This window comes from Heterocephalus glaber, unplaced genomic scaffold (assembly GCF_053883595.1).
Source record: "Heterocephalus glaber isolate CG9 unplaced genomic scaffold, H.glaber_assembly_v1.0 deba00001428, whole genome shotgun sequence".
Classification (NCBI taxonomy): domain Eukaryota; kingdom Metazoa; phylum Chordata; class Mammalia; order Rodentia; family Bathyergidae; genus Heterocephalus; species Heterocephalus glaber.
Genome location: NW_028258293.1, coordinates 29,753,454 through 29,770,214, shown reverse-complemented (window position 1 = coordinate 29,770,214; position 16,761 = coordinate 29,753,454). Strand labels below are relative to the sequence as shown.

At 52.7% G+C, this 16,761-nt stretch overlaps 1 protein-coding gene across 9 annotated transcripts in view; it reads left to right on the top strand.

The window, feature by feature from the left end:
* Arrb1 (arrestin beta 1) overlaps positions 1-16,761 on the top strand; it is a 77,899-nt gene extending 61,138 nt beyond the window's left edge. For 3 of the 9 annotated variants that reach the window (XM_004863230.3, XM_021243203.2, XM_004863228.4), the window contains exons 8-16: positions 1,643-1,778; positions 2,756-2,840; positions 3,262-3,334; positions 5,209-5,346; positions 6,466-6,549; positions 7,693-7,716; positions 9,251-9,321; positions 10,192-10,243; positions 11,561-16,761. In XM_004863230.3, coding sequence (XP_004863287.2) covers positions 1,643-1,778; positions 2,756-2,840; positions 3,262-3,334; positions 5,209-5,346; positions 6,466-6,549; positions 7,693-7,716; positions 9,251-9,321; positions 10,192-10,243; positions 11,561-11,672 — 775 coding nt within the window. In that variant the 3' untranslated portion in view covers positions 11,673-16,761. Of the gene's footprint in view, positions 1-1,642; positions 1,779-2,755; positions 2,841-3,261; positions 3,335-5,208; positions 5,347-6,465; positions 6,550-7,692; positions 7,717-9,250; positions 9,322-10,191; positions 10,244-10,387; positions 10,958-11,560 lie in introns of those variants that run through there. The other 6 variants (XM_087211941.1, XM_004863229.3, XR_015451486.1 and 3 more) reach the window with 5 other exon arrangements.

Genomic DNA, 16,761 nt, shown 5'->3' with positions numbered 1-16,761 from the left:
CACCATGCCTCACTCAGCATCTTCTTCATACCGTACTGGCCGCTTCCTCCTCATCTGCTTACCTCTAGCTCCTCCCCTCCGGGCTGCAGGTCTTTCTGTTTTGGGAAAACCCCCTAAATTCGGGTTGTGCTCAGTGTTGAGCTAGATGCCTTCAGGCCATCCCCATTTCCATTTTCCTCCTGGGAGGCCAAGGGTGGGAGGTGGGGGCCTGTGTGTCCTAGAGGCCCTCCAAGCAATAGAGGGAAGAGGTAAACCCACACGGGGAGAGTAAGCCAACGGCCGTGTCTCAGAGAGAGGATGTACACTCCTGTGGGCTGGAAACAGATGGTCCCTGCTTCTCCTGGCTGCCCTTCCTCGGTCAGACCCTGGCCTGCCTCCTGGCACACCTGGCCTCAGCTCCCAAAGATGCCCCTGCTTCCTGTGGCAAAGGATCCAGCACCCTCTTAGGGAGTGGGTTGTTTGCCACCTTGTGGCTATTGGCCATATTGCAGGCATTTCTATCGGCAGCCTGGACAGCTCAGGTGTGTGGGGAGAGGAGACCCTCCTCTCAAGGCCATACCGTTCCAGAGAGTGGAGGTAGCTTGGAGAAGTGGGGATGTCAGCACTCCCAGTGTGCCAATGAGGTGGTCTCACTGAGTCCCTGTCCCCTCCCCATACCTCCAAATCCTTCTTTCTGAACCCTGTCACCTTCCCACCACCTTCTTCTCATCTGTGAGCCTTCATTGCCTCACTGAGCTACCTCTTCACTGGCTTATATCCCCTAGCCAGGCCCTGGAACCTTCCAAGAATGCTTTCTTATGGGGCCTCTGTTCCTTCTGCTTTTTTTTTTTTTTTTTTTTCCCAGTGCCAGAGATGGAGCCCAGGGCCTCCCACATGCTAGGGAGGCTCTCTACCATTGAGTTATAATTCCAGCCACATATTTTCACTTAATAGATACAGTGGACCCTTGACTTATGAACTCAGTTCCTTCTCTAGGCTGGTTATAACTCAAGCTGGTCAGTTGAAGGTTCAGACTCCTCTACACAGCCTTCAAAGTCTCTCTCCTGTATACAGGCAGATCTCAGTGTCCTTAGAGAGACATTGGCCCAGGATTTCTCAGTTAACCCCACAGAGGAGAGGATGTTGTCATGTTCCTTCCAGAACGCTTTAAGGGTTAAATCTGTGTCTGAGACCATCTGGAAGCATAAGCGGCCGACATTTGGGTTGTAGCTCAAGACTTTGTAAGTTAAAACTAAAATTCCAGTAATAACCCAAGTTGTTCATATATCAGGCTGATCATAAGTCCAGGGTCCATTGAATTTATTATATGGCAGGCATTGTCATAGGTGCTGAAGATACAGCAGTATGTAAGGAACTTCACTATTAGGTGACACAGAGAGACAGGAAGTGAAAATAGTTCTTTTCTTACCATCCTGCTGAGTACCAAGATGCAGACCCAAATAATGTGCTTCCCCAGGGTGGTTTGGGAATAGAATGGGCGAGGGTGGACTGGGGCCCTAGACCGACCTCTGCGGTTGGCTGGATTCCGAGGTGATAGGGAGCTATGGCAGCTTCCTGAGCAGGCTAGGAATGTAAGAGTTGCAAAGAAAGGGAATGGAGGGAGGTGACTCTGGTCATCTTTCACACTATCTATCTGCCTTAGAAATTCTGTACGTCTGGTCATCCGGAAGGTTCAGTATGCCCCAGAGAGGCCGGGCCCTCAGCCCACCGCCGAGACCACCAGGCAGTTCCTCATGTCGGACAAGCCCTTGCACCTGGAGGCCTCCCTGGATAAGGAGGTAGGAGCTGGGACCTGGCGGGCTGGGGGCTGCTCTCCCAGGCCTGCAGCTCAGATCCCCTACTCCTGGCCTTGAGGACTCCTCAGGTAGGAGCCCATCCCCCAGTCCTGGAACTGTGGAGCTTGGGGAATCTGAGGCCTCTCTTGGGGCCTAAAGGAGTGGCAGAGGTTGACAGGAGCCTGGGGGTTCAGCTGACTTCAGAAGGAGGCAGTGTGCTTTCGGAAGGGTCCTGCCTATCTCCCCTCATATCCACCAACTTTGAGCTGCAGCCAAATGGTAAAGGACAGCCAGATTGGCAGAGAAGGGGACAGAGGGCCCCATGGACTCCCTGTCATAATGCTTCCTAACCCTGAGCTTCGAGACAGCAAACCCTGAAGAAGGCAGGGGACTCTAAACAGCTAACTGATACCCGCTGTGAGCTCAGACAGGCCCCTCCTGGGGTGTGGGCACCCTCTCCCTCCTGGGGGGTAGCTGAAGGCAAATGCCTGGCTGAGATGCAATCAAGGCCATTCTGTGAGAGAGCTGGTTCCTCTGTGGAGAAAGCCAGCCCTTCTTCTCCTTCCCTGGCTTCCGCTGGAGCCTCTTGTGTCAGCCCAGTTGGCAGGGACTTGAGACATCACTTGGTCCAGGTCCTATTGTACTGTGGGAGAAACTGAGGCTCAGATAACCTTTCCAACAACACACAGTCGCCATCATTATTGCTTTTACTGTGGTCATTAATGTTAGTGGCCAGGACAGGACTGGAGGCAGGAATATCGCCTACTACAAGTATCTTCAGGAGTCCCACAAGGGGTTGGAAGGCTGATATACTTGTGACTTCTGTGCCACCTTCACACTGGTGCAAAGTGGTCAATGATCTTGGGGCAAAAGTTAGAACAACTAAGGTTTGGGGAACCCCAGGAAGGCCTTTTCCCCTCACCTTTACCTAAAGGGCTGGTGCCCTCCCAGCCAGCACTCCCCTTTCTTCTGCCTCCCAGATCTATTACCACGGAGAACCCATCAGTGTCAACGTCCATGTCACCAACAACACCAACAAGACGGTGAAGAAGATCAAGATCTCAGGTACCCTGGGGCGAGGGTCAGCTGTGGGGGTGGGTGGGCAACTGAATGCTTGGGCCTTGTCAAGAGCCTTGTGCTTGCTACTGTTGATAACCTCTGAACCTGGGGCCTGCTCTGGGCCAAGTGGGGACTTTGAGGCTGGTGCCCAGATTGCCCATGGCCTTCTGTCCAGGCCACCTCTTCTAGGCTTCCTGAACTCTGGAAAAAGCTGTCCTTGATGGGAAAACTTTAGGTTAGAAGAAGGAATGGACATCTTAGGGGCTGTCCTTTGGGTGGAGGATGGAGTGATGTTATTCAGAAGTGCGCCTGGTAGACTCTGGCCATTGCCCAGGCTGAGCATCCCTACCTCAGGGAAGCCGGAAGTGCCTCCTGGAGTTGCCCCGTGCTCATGCAGTTCCTCCCTGTGTGCCTCCCCCGCCCCCAGTGCGCCAGTACGCGGACATCTGCCTCTTCAACACAGCGCAGTACAAGTGCCCCGTGGCCATGGAAGAGGCTGAGTGAGTGATCGACGCTGGGCCTGGGACTGGGTGGGAAAAAGCAGCTCTGGGTCAGGTCACAGCTCAGGTGGCTCTGCTCACCTGGAGAGGGCTGGGCCTCAGGCTTCCTTGCCCCTCGAAGTAGATGATCTTGAAGAGCCTTTCAGAAGCCATCCACCTGATTAGCTGCAATATAATGCACACTACAGTCAAGGAAAACCAGTGAGACCCGACAAGAGCTAATAAATGAGAGGGAATAGGTTTGTGGAGAGAGAATCACCAAACTACCAGAAACCAAGGTGGAAGGGGAAAACTTTGCTCAGAGCTTCCTAGAAGCCAAGGCAGAGTGAGAGGCACCGGGTACATAGCTTCTCTTGTCTGGCAGAAAAGTCATCTGGCTCCCTGGGTAAAAGGGTTGTGTGTGTGGGAGGGGAAAGAATAATTTTACAAAAAAAAGTCAGGATTTGAGGAGAGCTACTATGGTTGAGCATAGAACTTGTCCTGAGCGCACTGGCAGCTAAGACAAGACTCCAGATCTCAAGCAAAAGCCTTTATCTACCTAAAGGTAGTATGTGCATTCACTAGAAGACACACTCATTTTTTTTAACCTGGCCCGAAAAATTTTTGGAGCAGTTGCACTTTCTGCAGTGTTACCTGTGTACGTGTATATATGTTGCAATCAGTATTCTTTTGCTACTTAAAAACATTTTAAAATGTCTTTGAGATAGTTTTAAATTTCCTATAGTAATGTGTTATAATTAGATCAAACATTTCACTATTATTAGATATTTCTTATATCCACTGTTGATTTAAAAAAGAAAACCTCAAAGCCATGAGGTGTAGACTCTTGGTGAGGAGCACAGCGAAGTGAACCAGAGCCAGAGCAGCTTGCAGGACCCCAAGTGGGCCCTCGAGTCTTGCAGTTGTGCACAGCTGCACAACTCACACAGCCCAGCCCAGGAAGGGAGCTGCTCATGCTCAGAGAGTGTACAGTCTACATCTCCTGGAGTCTTGTGGGCTTGGGGTTGCTACTGCCCCAGTATACAGATTAGGGAATGGGGTCAGAGAATGGGATGTGCTCTGCTCACAGAGCTCACAAGGGGCAAAGCAGGGCAGTGCCAGGGCCAGCCTACTGTCTGCTGAACACCAGTTGTCTTGTTGATTTCTTTCTTTTTGTTTGGTACTGGGGATTGAACTCCGGACCTTGGCGCTTGTGAGGCAGGCGGTAGAACCACTGAGTTAAATCCCCGGCCCTACTAGTTGTTTTGAAAAGGGAGAAAACAAATAAAGAGCAAAAACAAGTAAAAATTGAACAATCAAAGCACATTTAGCTGGGTGTGGTGGTGCTGGCCTGTAACCCTAGCACTCAGGAGACTGAGGAAGGAGGATCACTGCGAGTTTGAGGTCAGCCTGGGCTACATAGTAAGTCAGAGACCAGCCTTAACTACACAGTGAGATCCTGTCTCAGAAAAACAAAACAAAACAAAAACAAATTTAAAAAATTGAACACAAAATGCCCTGTCCATGATGAATCCATATGCCTGGATAAGGAAGATAAAGCAAGTAAAATTTTAGTTGTAGAGCCTCAGTAGTGGGTTGTGGGTATCCAGTATCTTCTTTCATGGTTTGTATATAGTTTTGACTTTAAAATAAGTGTACTGCTTAGCACTGTGCTGTTTCCTAGCCCAGGGTCAGTCCTGTGCCTCTTTTGGGTGGCGGAGGTCTCCATGTCAGAGCTAGGCCTGGTGCACATGATGCCTACAGTTGGGGGGAGAGGGGAACAGGTTGGCAGAGGGATGCTTGGCAAGGCCATAGGTGTCCTGGCTGGGTTGGGGCTGAGGGCTGAAGTTGGCGTGGGGAGGGCCTCCCTCCACGCCTGCCTCCCTTCTTCTCAGTGACACAGTGGCACCCAGCTCAACATTCTGCAAGGTCTACACGCTGACCCCTTTCCTGGCCAACAACCGGGAGAAGCGGGGCCTGGCCCTGGATGGGAAGCTGAAGCACGAGGACACGAACCTGGCCTCCAGCACCCTGTGAGGACCCGCCCTCCTAGTCCCAGGCTCCTAGACCATGGGTCCCCGCCCTCCCGGTCCTACCAGTGCAGGGACAAGGGCCAGGCTTGCCTCTCCCAGGGCTGCCCGCAGGAGCTTGACCAATCAGGAAGCCTGTCCCCCACTCCCGCCCATCCAGGAGGATGCAGAGAACAGTGGGGACCACTGGACCTGACTCGCTCGGTCATTGCCAGCCCTGCTGCTGGCCTGGGGCAGGGACAGCATCGAAGGGCTTCCGAAAGGGGCAGCAGCTCCTGGCCATGTTCCTGAGGCTGGAGGGAAGGGAGTGGAAGGGAGAGGTCATAGCAGGAGGGGAAGAATGGGAGGGCTTGGGGAGTCTGGAGAGATCAGGCCTTTGAGCTGGGTGGATTAGGCGTGGGCTGCCCTCCACGTCAGAGACCCCAGGGCTATCTGGTTTCTCCTAACCCATGGGCATCGCTAAGCCTAGGGGCATGGGATACCTTCCTCACCCCCCTACTAAGGTCTGGCCCTCCAGTGGCCACCTCTGAAGCACCTTGCCCCCACTTCCAGCCCAGACTCTAGGCTTATGCCAGTCTGACCCTTCTTCGTCTCAGCATAGGTAGCCCCCATGCCCCCAAGCTTTCTGTTCCCTTCCTACCCCAGCTTAAATCCTACCTATCTGTAAGGTGGAGGCACCACCTTCTTGGGCACCCCTTCCCTGACACCCCCAGCTCCCACTGCCCTCACCCTCTCTGAACTTCCAGCTGGCCCTTTCTGTCCACGGGTTACTGAGCACAAATGTGGGGGAGAGAAGCAAAAGCAAGAAAGAGCAGTTACAGCCCACCCCTCACTGTGCTGTTGGGACAGGGCCAGGAGGGGCTGTCCAGGGTCACCCAGTAAGGAATCTCACAGCCACATTTGGAACTCAGGGCTCTGAGTTCCTGTTCTTTTAGGGAGGGCACAGCTCATCTTTGTCTCTTCTGCTGGCCCAGGTTGAGGCCCACACTGGGCTCTGTGGGACATGGAGGCTGGGTACCCCAGGAGAAGAATGGGTAACATGCCCCCTACCAAGCCCCACTGCCTGCTGTGTCTCACTCCCCAGCAAGCCCTGAGGACCAGCTAACCTATGTTGCCTTGCAGGTTGAGGGAAGGTGCCAACCGTGAGATCTTGGGCATCATTGTTTCCTATAAAGTGAAAGTGAAGCTGGTGGTATCTCGGGGCGGGTGAGTCCTGTGGCCCAGCCCAAAGTCCCCAAATACAGAGGGGCCCACAGCCCCCTGCCCCATTCTGCCTGTTTGTCAGACCTTTTAACTGCTTCCTTCTGTGGAGGAGGAATGGGGCTAGCGGACTTCCTGTTCCTCTCTCACTCCTTCCAGTTCCTCTTCCTCCTCCACCGCCCCTCTACCCTCTCCTTCCATGACCCCCGTTTCCCACCTATCTCACTCCTTCTCTCCAGCTCATCTTTATCCCAGGCTAGGCCGTGCACAGAGTGGGCGTGCCACAGGAGGCCATCCGCACAGTCTATTCTATGGGTGCCTGAGGGTACCAAGCCTCCCAATATTACCTTGGAACACAGCGTACACCCCTACTCTTGCCTACACGGATCTTCCTGGGGCTCAGAATCCTACAGCTGGATTCCAGATTTGCTAACGTGGCTGACTTTCCCATTTTACAGATGGGGAAGCAAAGGCCCTAACTCTTCCCCAGTTACTTCCTGAACTCCCCTCTCCTAGCCTCCTATCATGGGCCAGATGCTGGAGTCCCAGCAGTGGGCCAGACATATTCCTTACCCCGGAGCTCAGTTTGGTGGAGGCTCATAAAAAGTCTCATTTCACCATAAATTGGACCTCTATGTTATAAACCTAGAATTTAAGGTTTCTAATTTGTTGGGGGAGTTTTTTCTCTCTCTAATTTAGTTCATAAATTTCTAAGGAAAGATCAAAACATTAAACAACATTAGACATTGAGTCCCCTTAATAATTAGAATAATACTGATCACAAATTATAGGACATCTTTCAATCCTAAGTCCTGAATCCTGTGGCCTTGCAGGACCCACACACAGCCTTCTGTATGCTCCTGGTAACCCCAAAGTCATTCCTTGTGCCATTAGACAGTCCTGGGGTGGGGAGAGTCTCGTTCACAGATGTGGATCCTGGGGTCCAGGGAGTTTGCTGAGCTGGGGCTTGCACTCAGCCCCAAGGGCAGCCTGAAACCATGTTAGTACCCTGGGTGAACATTCTGGGCAGGGGTGGGGGGTATCCCCTGAGTCTGCTCTGGGAGCAGCAGAGGTGGTGAATGAATGTGCTTTTTCTTTTCTCTCTGCACTCTCTCCTGACCACCCTCCCACCTCCTCTGACCCACCCAGCCTGCTGGGAGATCTTGCATCCAGGTAAAGTCCTTCCTTTTCCCTGCTTGGGCCAGCTTCCTGGAAGGCCCAGAGACCTCTGGCCTGACTGAGCAGAACGAGGGGACACTGGGTTGGGGAGAATCTAGAGGTCTTTGCAGATCACAGGCTCAGGCCTAGAGCCCTCTCAAGAGGGACTGGGGCCCACGTTTTCTTTGTAAAATACCTTTCCCTGCTCTTCCATTCCACTCGAGTGACAGGGAGCTTGACACTCAGCAAGGATTTGGGGAGTGGCCCTGGGAGAGCAGATTAGATTATAGGAGTAATGCAGACTTTGTGGCTTTCAAATCTCTGTACGAATAAGAATGGACTACTGGCTATGTGTTGCTAAGGAGAAGCCTTCAAGAGATTTGTTTCTGTAGACAAGATTCCCTGTGACCAGTTGGATGACCTTCATTCCCAAAATGCAGGAGCCACAAATATGGCTCTTTGGGCTGTCCCTGTCAAAAGATGGCAATATTGTTCATCCTGTGAAATCTTCGTCTAACTTGAAAGGTGAAATTAATTTAATTTAGTTCAGAGTAATTCAGCAAAGACTTTCTAAACCCAGACTTGTGCTGGGTACAGAAGTCCCTGAAGCATCCCCTCCCCCTGCCTGTGTTACTCATAGCCTGGTGGAAGGCTGAGGTCCAGGTTCTCCCCACCGTATCCTGGACAGCTTTGGTGAAGGCCAGCACATTCAGTCTTCCACCAGCTCTGTCTGATGGCTCACTGTTCCAAGCGAGCCTGGAAAAACAGTCCTCTTTGGAAGCAAAACAAATAAAGTCAAATATTTTTGATAGTCTTATAAAACTCCCATGTTTCCATGGAGGGGAAGTAATACTTCTTTTTTTTTTTTTTTTTGAAGTAATACTTCTGATGGGCACAAGTTTCACAGTTTAACCAGGTCTTTTACCAACATCTGGCAGTTCCAGTAGTTCTAGAAGGGAGGCGTTGTTATCCCTGTTTTCCAGATGAGCTCAGTGACTCCCACAGAGGTGAAGCGCTCCACCAGTGAGAGGGGTGCTGGTGGAACACACATTTCTGATTGTACTTCTTGTGCCCCTGCCCATTCCATTCCCCATCCCTTCCCTCTTCGAGCTGGGCCCAGGGTAAGGTTAAGAAGATGTAGCTGTGCCTGTAGGCACTCGAAGTCTGGGGGAAGGTTTCCTAGGGTGAGAAGCTGAGGAGCTGAGAAGAGCAGTACCAGGAAGGCTGGGTGGCTGAGGTGTTGTGAGGTGGGCAGGGTCCAAGGGCACCTGTGGAGCCACCCAGAGGCCACAGGGCACACTGCCCTGGACAACCCTTTGCCTAGCCCATGCATCTCCCGGAGATCTTCCTCAGGAAAAGAGAAGTTTCCATTTCTTTTAAAGTCAGGGGAAGAGGTCTCCTAGCTTATTTCCTAGAGAGACTGAGGCTTAGAGAGTGGTAGACCTGGGCCTCCCTGACCACAAACCCTCTCCAGCCCTCAGACTGACAGGGCATCAGAGCTCACAGCCTGAGACTCTCGGGGCTCACAGGGTTTGGGTCTGTGTTTCAGTGATGTGGCTGTGGAACTACCCTTCACCTTAATGCACCCCAAACCCAAAGAAGAACCTCCACATCGGGAAGGTGAGCAGGATCTGTGGGTCACTGGTATGGGGGTTTTCAGGTAGTCCATTCCCTTCTCGACCAGCTGCCACGTTACCGTCACCCCACCTCCTTCTGGCCTAGCCTTCAGCCGAGAGTCACAAGCCCCAAGGGTCTTTGTGGAGCCCAGAATTCCTACCTCTGACCCTGCTAGGAGTCAGGGAGCCCCGATCTCTGTTCTCCATGGGAGAGGAAGGCTGGGAGCAGAGGAGGGAGCATACTGGCCACATAGCCAGGTCCAGGCTGGGTCCTCTTCTTGAGTGGGGAAGGGGCTACATGGATAAGATGACCTCTAGACATACCATTTCCATAATTTTTCTTTTTTGGTACCAGGGATCGAACTCGGGTCCTTCTGCTGGCGAGGCAGGCACTGGAACCACTGAGCTAAATCCCCGGCCCCATTTCCATAATTTTCCAAGGGATAACCAGTTGGTCTTTGGACTCTAAGAGAGCTAGCATTCCCACAATCAAACTATGAAGTGCCACTGATTATAAAACACACTCCAAGCTTAAGAGAGGTTAAAATGTTAAAAAAGTAAAAGTTGTCTTAGAATTAGTGAAAGTCAGGAATGCAAGAATCTTAAGTCGTGTTGGAGACCTGTCCACGCAGCGGGGGTTCAGAGGTTCTTTAGCTGTCCTGGGGCTGCAGTGGTCATTCGGGGCCCTCCCTACAACCCCCTGCCTTGAAGATGATCTGGGGCGTTCTAAGACCTGGATGAGTCCCCCCTTCCCCTACTCCTTCCCCTCCATCCTTTGCCCTCCCTGATTAGTCTTCTTGTCCCGGGCTGGGAGCCTGGGCCTACCTATCCCTTCCCCTCACTAACTCCTGGGTGCCCTGCCCCCTGTGTTCAGTTCCAGAGAACGAGGCACCAGTAGACACCAATCTCATAGAACTTGACACGAAGTAAGCCAAAGCCTGCCTGCGGATGTCTGGGGGTGGGCCTGGGGGGGTGCTGTGGAGGGGTCATTGGCATATATGCTTATTAACCCCTGAGGAGCAGCTGGTCTAACCCCATCTGCTGAGAGCCACCTCTGCTCACCTCTTCAGCAACCCGCTTGCCTGCATGTGACTTGAAGGACCCTCCGTGCCTGTTCCTCTTCCTTCTGCCTTGGTGGGGTCTGTCTTCCTCCCTCGTCCTTGCACGTCCGTCCGTCAGTCCGTTCGTCCATCCACAGCACCTGCTCAGCTCACACAGGGCTGGTTCAAGCCCTGGGATCTGCTCTCCCGCCCCGCCATGCCCATTGGGCAGAGGCAGGCAGTGGGTGGGGAGGGATCTGGGGTCCTGCTGCTTCTGACTCCTATGGACCACCTGATGCGGATCTCTGCAGTGAAAGGCCAGCGCGGCACTGGACAGTGGCCGGAGGGGGAGAACCTGGGCCAACAGCATGAATCACCTCCAGGGCCAAGCAGTTTTGCTCGCTCCAGCTCCAAAAGCCACCCTTGCCTTGTCCCCGGGGGAAATCTGGAAGATGGGGGTCTCAAGTCACTCCATAAGGATGCCCCATGCTGCTGGCTGAACTTCATGGGGCAGGGGACTTGGGTAGGACCCTGCCTGGTCCTAAGTGTGCATGCTTCATGATATAAAGGAACCACCCTTGGTCCTGCAACCCCACTCAGGTACCCTCAGCCCACCATGTCCCGTGCCTCTCTGTAGATTTGTCAGCCCCTCCTCCACCTGGATGCATGTGAATTGACACTTCCCTGGAGAAAGGGCTTTATGGCTTTCTCTTCCATGAAATGCAGCCCACTCCTTCCTGTTCAGAAACGGGAATGCTTCCTAAGGGTAGTTTTTTGGGTGGGTGGCTTTTCTTGGTTCTGTTCTGGGAGATTGAGATATGCTGTGAAACCTTGATGGCCTGGCCTCTCACGGTGGGAACAATTCCTTCCTCTGGCCACAGAGCACTCCTGTTTGACACATCTCATTCATCTCCTCAAATCTGGGTCACTTCTCTAGCTCCTAGGCATGAAAGTCAAGCTCATGCTCCTCTGGCATTTTACCCCTTCCCCCACGTCTCCATGTGGCTGTCCCCACAGCCACCAGTGGGCAAGCAGATGTGCCAGCCTGGCAGGCCTTCTGCTCAAGGTCAGCCCCAGAGGCCAGAGACCTCAGAGTGTGGTTCTCTCTTGGGCCCCTGGGCGTCACATCGGGCCAGGCCTCTGCATTTGCCTCCTCTCCCTGCCCCTGCAAACATACCGCATTTTCCTTGTCTTTCCTACCAGTGATGACGACATTGTATTTGAGGACTTTGCCCGCCAGAGACTGAAAGGCATAAAGGATGACAAGGAGGAAGAGGAGGATGTTACCGGCTCTCCACACCTCAACGACAGATAGACGGGCTGGCCTCCCTCTGGGCAGCTCCGGTCCACTCTCTCACACTAGGATGCTCATTCGTCTTCTTCCTGTTCTGGTTTCCCTCCCCTTTGTTCTTCCAGTTTCTACCAGGGGGCCTAGTGGTCTCTAGTTTCGGTGATGGAGCTCTGGCCTTGGACTGGCCCCACATCACCATGCCAACAAGACCGCAGGGCACTGAATTCACCCTTCTCCGAAGTCACCTCTCCACCCCCTTCCCCCCTTTCACGCTCACTCCCAGAAGGGCAACCATGACGATGCTGGTCTTGGGATTTGGCTTGGAATGGGGAGTGAGAAGGGTGTGCAGGAGGGGTATGGCAGTGGTGGGCATGAGGACTCCAAGGTGGGCAAGAGGGCGCAAGACATAGGAGATGTCTGGAGTCCCATTGGCAGCATGGTTCTGGCAGCTAAAAGAGAAAGAACAATGCAGAAGGTCCCCCCTTCTGGCTGGAGGGGCAGAACTCTGGATAGAGTCCCAATGCCTTTTCGGAGTTTGGACCCACCAGAGACCTCTCCTCCTTCATCCTTGCCCAGGTCCCTGCATCTTATAGTGGCATTGGCGAGGACCCATAGATGCCAGAGTACAGACAAACAGTGGGTTGACTTTCGTACCAGCAGATATCTGGGCTGAGGCAAGCTGTGTGAACTAGCCAAGTACATTTTGGTGTTGTCGGGACGTGTCACCTTAGCTACTGTGTGCTTTACATGTGTGGACATAGCTGTATACACACAGAGATGGAGGGAGAGGGGTCTTCAGCAAGCGGCAGCCCCCAACAGGGGAGCTTTGGGGGGGGCTTTCAAAGTGGGGCAGGGAGTGGGAAGATGAGAGTCCACCGTACTTCTCTTCCTTCATGGACTTAAGATGATCACCAGGAGGAAGGCTGGAGAGCCAGAGGCAGCTGGACCACCATCCCCCCCGCCCCTTCTTCCTGCAGTTCTCCAGGGCTGCTGGGCTGGGCCAGCCTTGCAAGGTGGGAGAGAGAGAGCCTGAGGCCACCATGCCCTCTGTCAAAGGGGGTCCTTCTCCAGTAGGTGCCAGGCTCCTTCAGGATGTTCTCCCCCAAAGGGAAGGAAGCTGCTTCTTTTTTTCCCCCTTGGACTTCAGAAGTTCCCAGTGTCATGGGTACCCTGTACCTATCAGGTGATGTTGGCGTGATAGAGACCTGGGACATTTCTCAGGGAAACAGGCCAGACAGCTGATAAAGTAGAAAGTGTTAAAAGGCATCCATCCTCCTTGTCTGGTCTTTGATGCTAACTTGCTGTGCATCCTTGGACAAGTTTCTTCCTCTCTCTGGGCCTCAGTTCCTCACTGGAAAACCAAGGAGTTTGACCATATGATCTCAAAAGGCCTATGAGCTCTGGCTTCTGAGACTGTGAGCACGAGAGCCTCTGGTGTGCTGGGTGGAGCCGGGGCTGCTGACTGCTCTCGCCTTCAGACCTCAGAGGGCAGGGCCCAGCCCAGCACCTAGTTCCTCCCCCAGGCCTAGGAAGCATCCTTTTTGGGCTCCAGGAAGTTGCCTGTTGTTGAGCTGGGGCCATAGATATAACAAGGAGGGACTGAGCTGTGTTTGCTGAGGCTTGGGCGGGGGGCTTGTGGTGGCACCTCTAGGACATTACAGCCCTGCCCCCCAGGATTCAGACACCCTGAAGTTTACTCAGGCAAATACACCAATTAGCAAGACAAGGGGATCTCTTCTCAGTTTTTGCTCCTTTCTGTCTCATTCCCACATTTGCCTGCAAAGGGAGACAACATAATTTTATTATACAAGTTGGATTGGAACTTTTTTTAGCCTGGCACATCTGGCATTGGGCTGTGCAATCATCTCCCATGGTGAAATGACCCAGTCACCTGGCCCTGCACCTTGTAATCTCATGAACACCCCATCCAAGGGACCCCCTTCCCAGGTCAGAACTTCACACAGGGCAGTCACACTCCTCTGGCCAGTCTGGGGTCCTACCTGCAAGTATCCCAGGTGTGCAGCTCCTGCTAGAGCTGGCTGGGGAGTTTGTGCCCCATCTGGACAACTGTAGAGGCATGGAATGCTGGAATAGCAGATGGCAAGCATGTGCCTTCCACTGTCTGTCTGGAAGCTGATAGGAGACCTTTTGTGTTTGGCATAACTGGTCTGCTGGCCTCTTCCTCTATCCCTAACATGTGCACACAGAAGATTTGCCAGGCTGGTTTCTTGAGCTTCTTCCACCTCAACATCACACTCACCTTTTGGGTTTATCCCAGTGTTAACTGCAGTTGTCCCAGCTTTGAGGAAGCAGCAGAGCCCCTTCTGTCTTTGCTATCTTGAACCAAGACTACATATGGCAGTGGTTAAATTCAACTGAATTCAGCCTAACCATCCTTTGCTGACAGTTTCTCTGCTGTTTGCCTAGCACTGGAGACAGAGATGGGCTGTCCTTAGGAAGCTCACAGCCAGAGGGAAGTTACAAGGTAAAGTAAGAAGAGGGCCCTTGCATTTAAGGCTCCATGGCTGCTCCTGGTCCATGCCATGCCTTGATGTGAATTAGAACCCAGTACCACCTCCAGAGGTATTTGGACCCATGCTAGAATGACAGCCTTGTGGGTTGTACATGCGTTGGATTTTGGTGTCACTTGTCCCTTGGCCAGGTATGCTGCTGTGGAGCCTTGCTGCAGTGCTGTGGGACATAGGGTGAAGTGTTTCCTTGTCATCTTCCTGGGGAGGAGGACCCAGGTCATCATTCCTGATACCTCAGCTCTGCTAACATGACTGAGTGCTTCTATGTAGGGCTTCTGCATTCTAGAGTCAACCCAGCCAGATGACAGCCAATTCCATTAGGGGTAGGAGAGCCTCACTGGGCCCCAGAGCCACAGTTTTTGACTTTTTGTTGCCTGTGGCAAACCAGCAACCCCGCACTGGTACTTTACAGTGGGCCATGAGGGGGCCACATTGATACCAATCTGGGAGGAAGAACTTGCTTTGGGTAAGGACTAGCAGGACTTGCTCAGCACCCCAACCAAGAGAAGCATTCAGTCCCTGGGAAGATAAGGACTGAGTTATTTGGCAGGGCCCCATAGCCTCTTCAGCCATAAAGCCCAGACAAGCAAGAGCGGACTCACCTGGGTTTTAGTTTGCTTGAGAGAACAGCTGACAGCTGGTCCCACACGATGCAGTGAAAAGAATGTTTCTTTGGAAGTCCCCAGTGCCACCTCTCAGTCCTGGCTGTCATCAACCAGCTGGGTGGCCTTGAGCAAGTGACTCAAATTAATAGGCTCAGTTTCCCTAACTGAACTGAAACAATAATCCTTTCCCTGCCTGACTCAGGCATTGTGGTGAGGCCCAGAGGAGATGGAAATCAGTGGCCAGTTTTCTTTTAAGTAGCCTGGGTGTGGCCCTCCAAGTACAAGGGCATAGCCCAGGGTCACAGGAATGTTGCTGTGGTCTGAGCCCTCTTCCCACCAGTCTTCCTCTCTTTCCCCACTTCTCACATAGGTAGATGTCAACCAGAATGAGATTCAGTCAATTTGGCCTTGGTGACCCAGCTGAGAGGGAAATGTGGACACTACTCAGAACTTCCAAGCCCAAGGACAGGGGTCCAGGATTCAGGACAGAGAGAAGACGTGGATGTTGTCAGAAACTGGAGGACAGGCCCTCCCAGGCCTGGGCCATCCATATTCCCCACTTCTCACCTCACAGAGGTCAAGAAGCCTTGGCCATGACCCCAGGTCAGGGAGCTGACTTCGTCATTGCTCCATCAAAGACATCCAAGGGTGAGGGGAAATAGAAAATGCCTGTTCTTTCCCTTTAGAGTATAAAGACCCACCCAGGATTAACCAGAGCAACAATAGCTTCTTGGTGACACTTGGGAGGGCCTCAGGCCCCAAATGCTCAGGCCTCTTGGCCTAAGAGCCGAGTCCTGGTTGATCCATCCCTGATGGTTTTAGCTACTCAGAGAGGCAGCTCTTTCCTGCCAGTGACTAGGGCCTGGACATGCCTCCATCCAGGAGGAAAGGGGAGGCTGCCATCTTGAATTCTTATAGGGTCTCATGGACACAGGCCTGTGCCTGTTCTGATATTTTTCTTTTTAAACTCAATAAGGACCAAAAGAGACTTCCCTGATCCTCACTCATTTAGCCTGCCTGGAGCCTGCATTCTGCCACCATCTTGGCCCTGGCAGCTCCACCACCTTTGCCCTTCCTCCTGGCCGGAAGCAGTCAACTTGTGGGGCAGATCCCCACCTCCGCCTTGCCCTGTAGGGTCATGGCACAGCAGCTTCCAAGGGAGACCTGCAGGAAGGGGAGCACCTTACCCCAACACTCTCCCAACTTGCCCCCCAAAGAGAAGTCAAAGCACAGGTCCCTGGGACCCATGACCTGCAGATGCTCTGTCATAGTAGTTTTCCAACCAGGTACTGTGGAACCCCTGGAATGCCACAGAGCTTTGTCAGGGGATGCTCTAGGGGAGATGGGTGGAGGCAAGCAAGGGCTGAGTCTGCAGCTCTTTCTCCATTTCCACTTCCCCCAGAACAGCTCTGCTTTTATCTCTTGCCTACTGAGGTTTCACTTTCAAACTTTGTTTTGAAGAAAAACTTCAAACCACCATTCTGAGGTTTGATCTTAGACCAGCAAGCACAGGTTCTATTCTTGCTTTTCATGTTGGAGCAGCTTCAGCATTGCAATACAAAGTGTCTTTGTATTTGGCAGCATACAAGAGGCAGGTGCCTCCTAAACTTGGGCGAGGTCCTGGCCTGTGACAGTGTGTAGAGCCCTTGGGGGAAGCAAGGGGACAGCAGCCCTCCGGGCATCTGTGCTCAGTGTCACTGATGCTTCAGGGCTGCCTCTTGCTACAGAGTGGGAGGGAGCCAATGTATGTGTCCTGGGCAGGAGGGAGGGGTGGCCAGGGCAGACTCCAAGTCTGCGGCCTTTCTGTGAAGTGACTATTCTGTGGCACTCATTCCTGGGTCACCTCCAGGGTAATCTGTTGTACCTGTGGCATCCCTTATTCTATCAGATAAGTTATTATAGTTTATTCGACTCCAACAGGACAAATAAACAAAAGAACCATAAATAGGAGGCCATTAAAGGTCTTTTATAACAGAA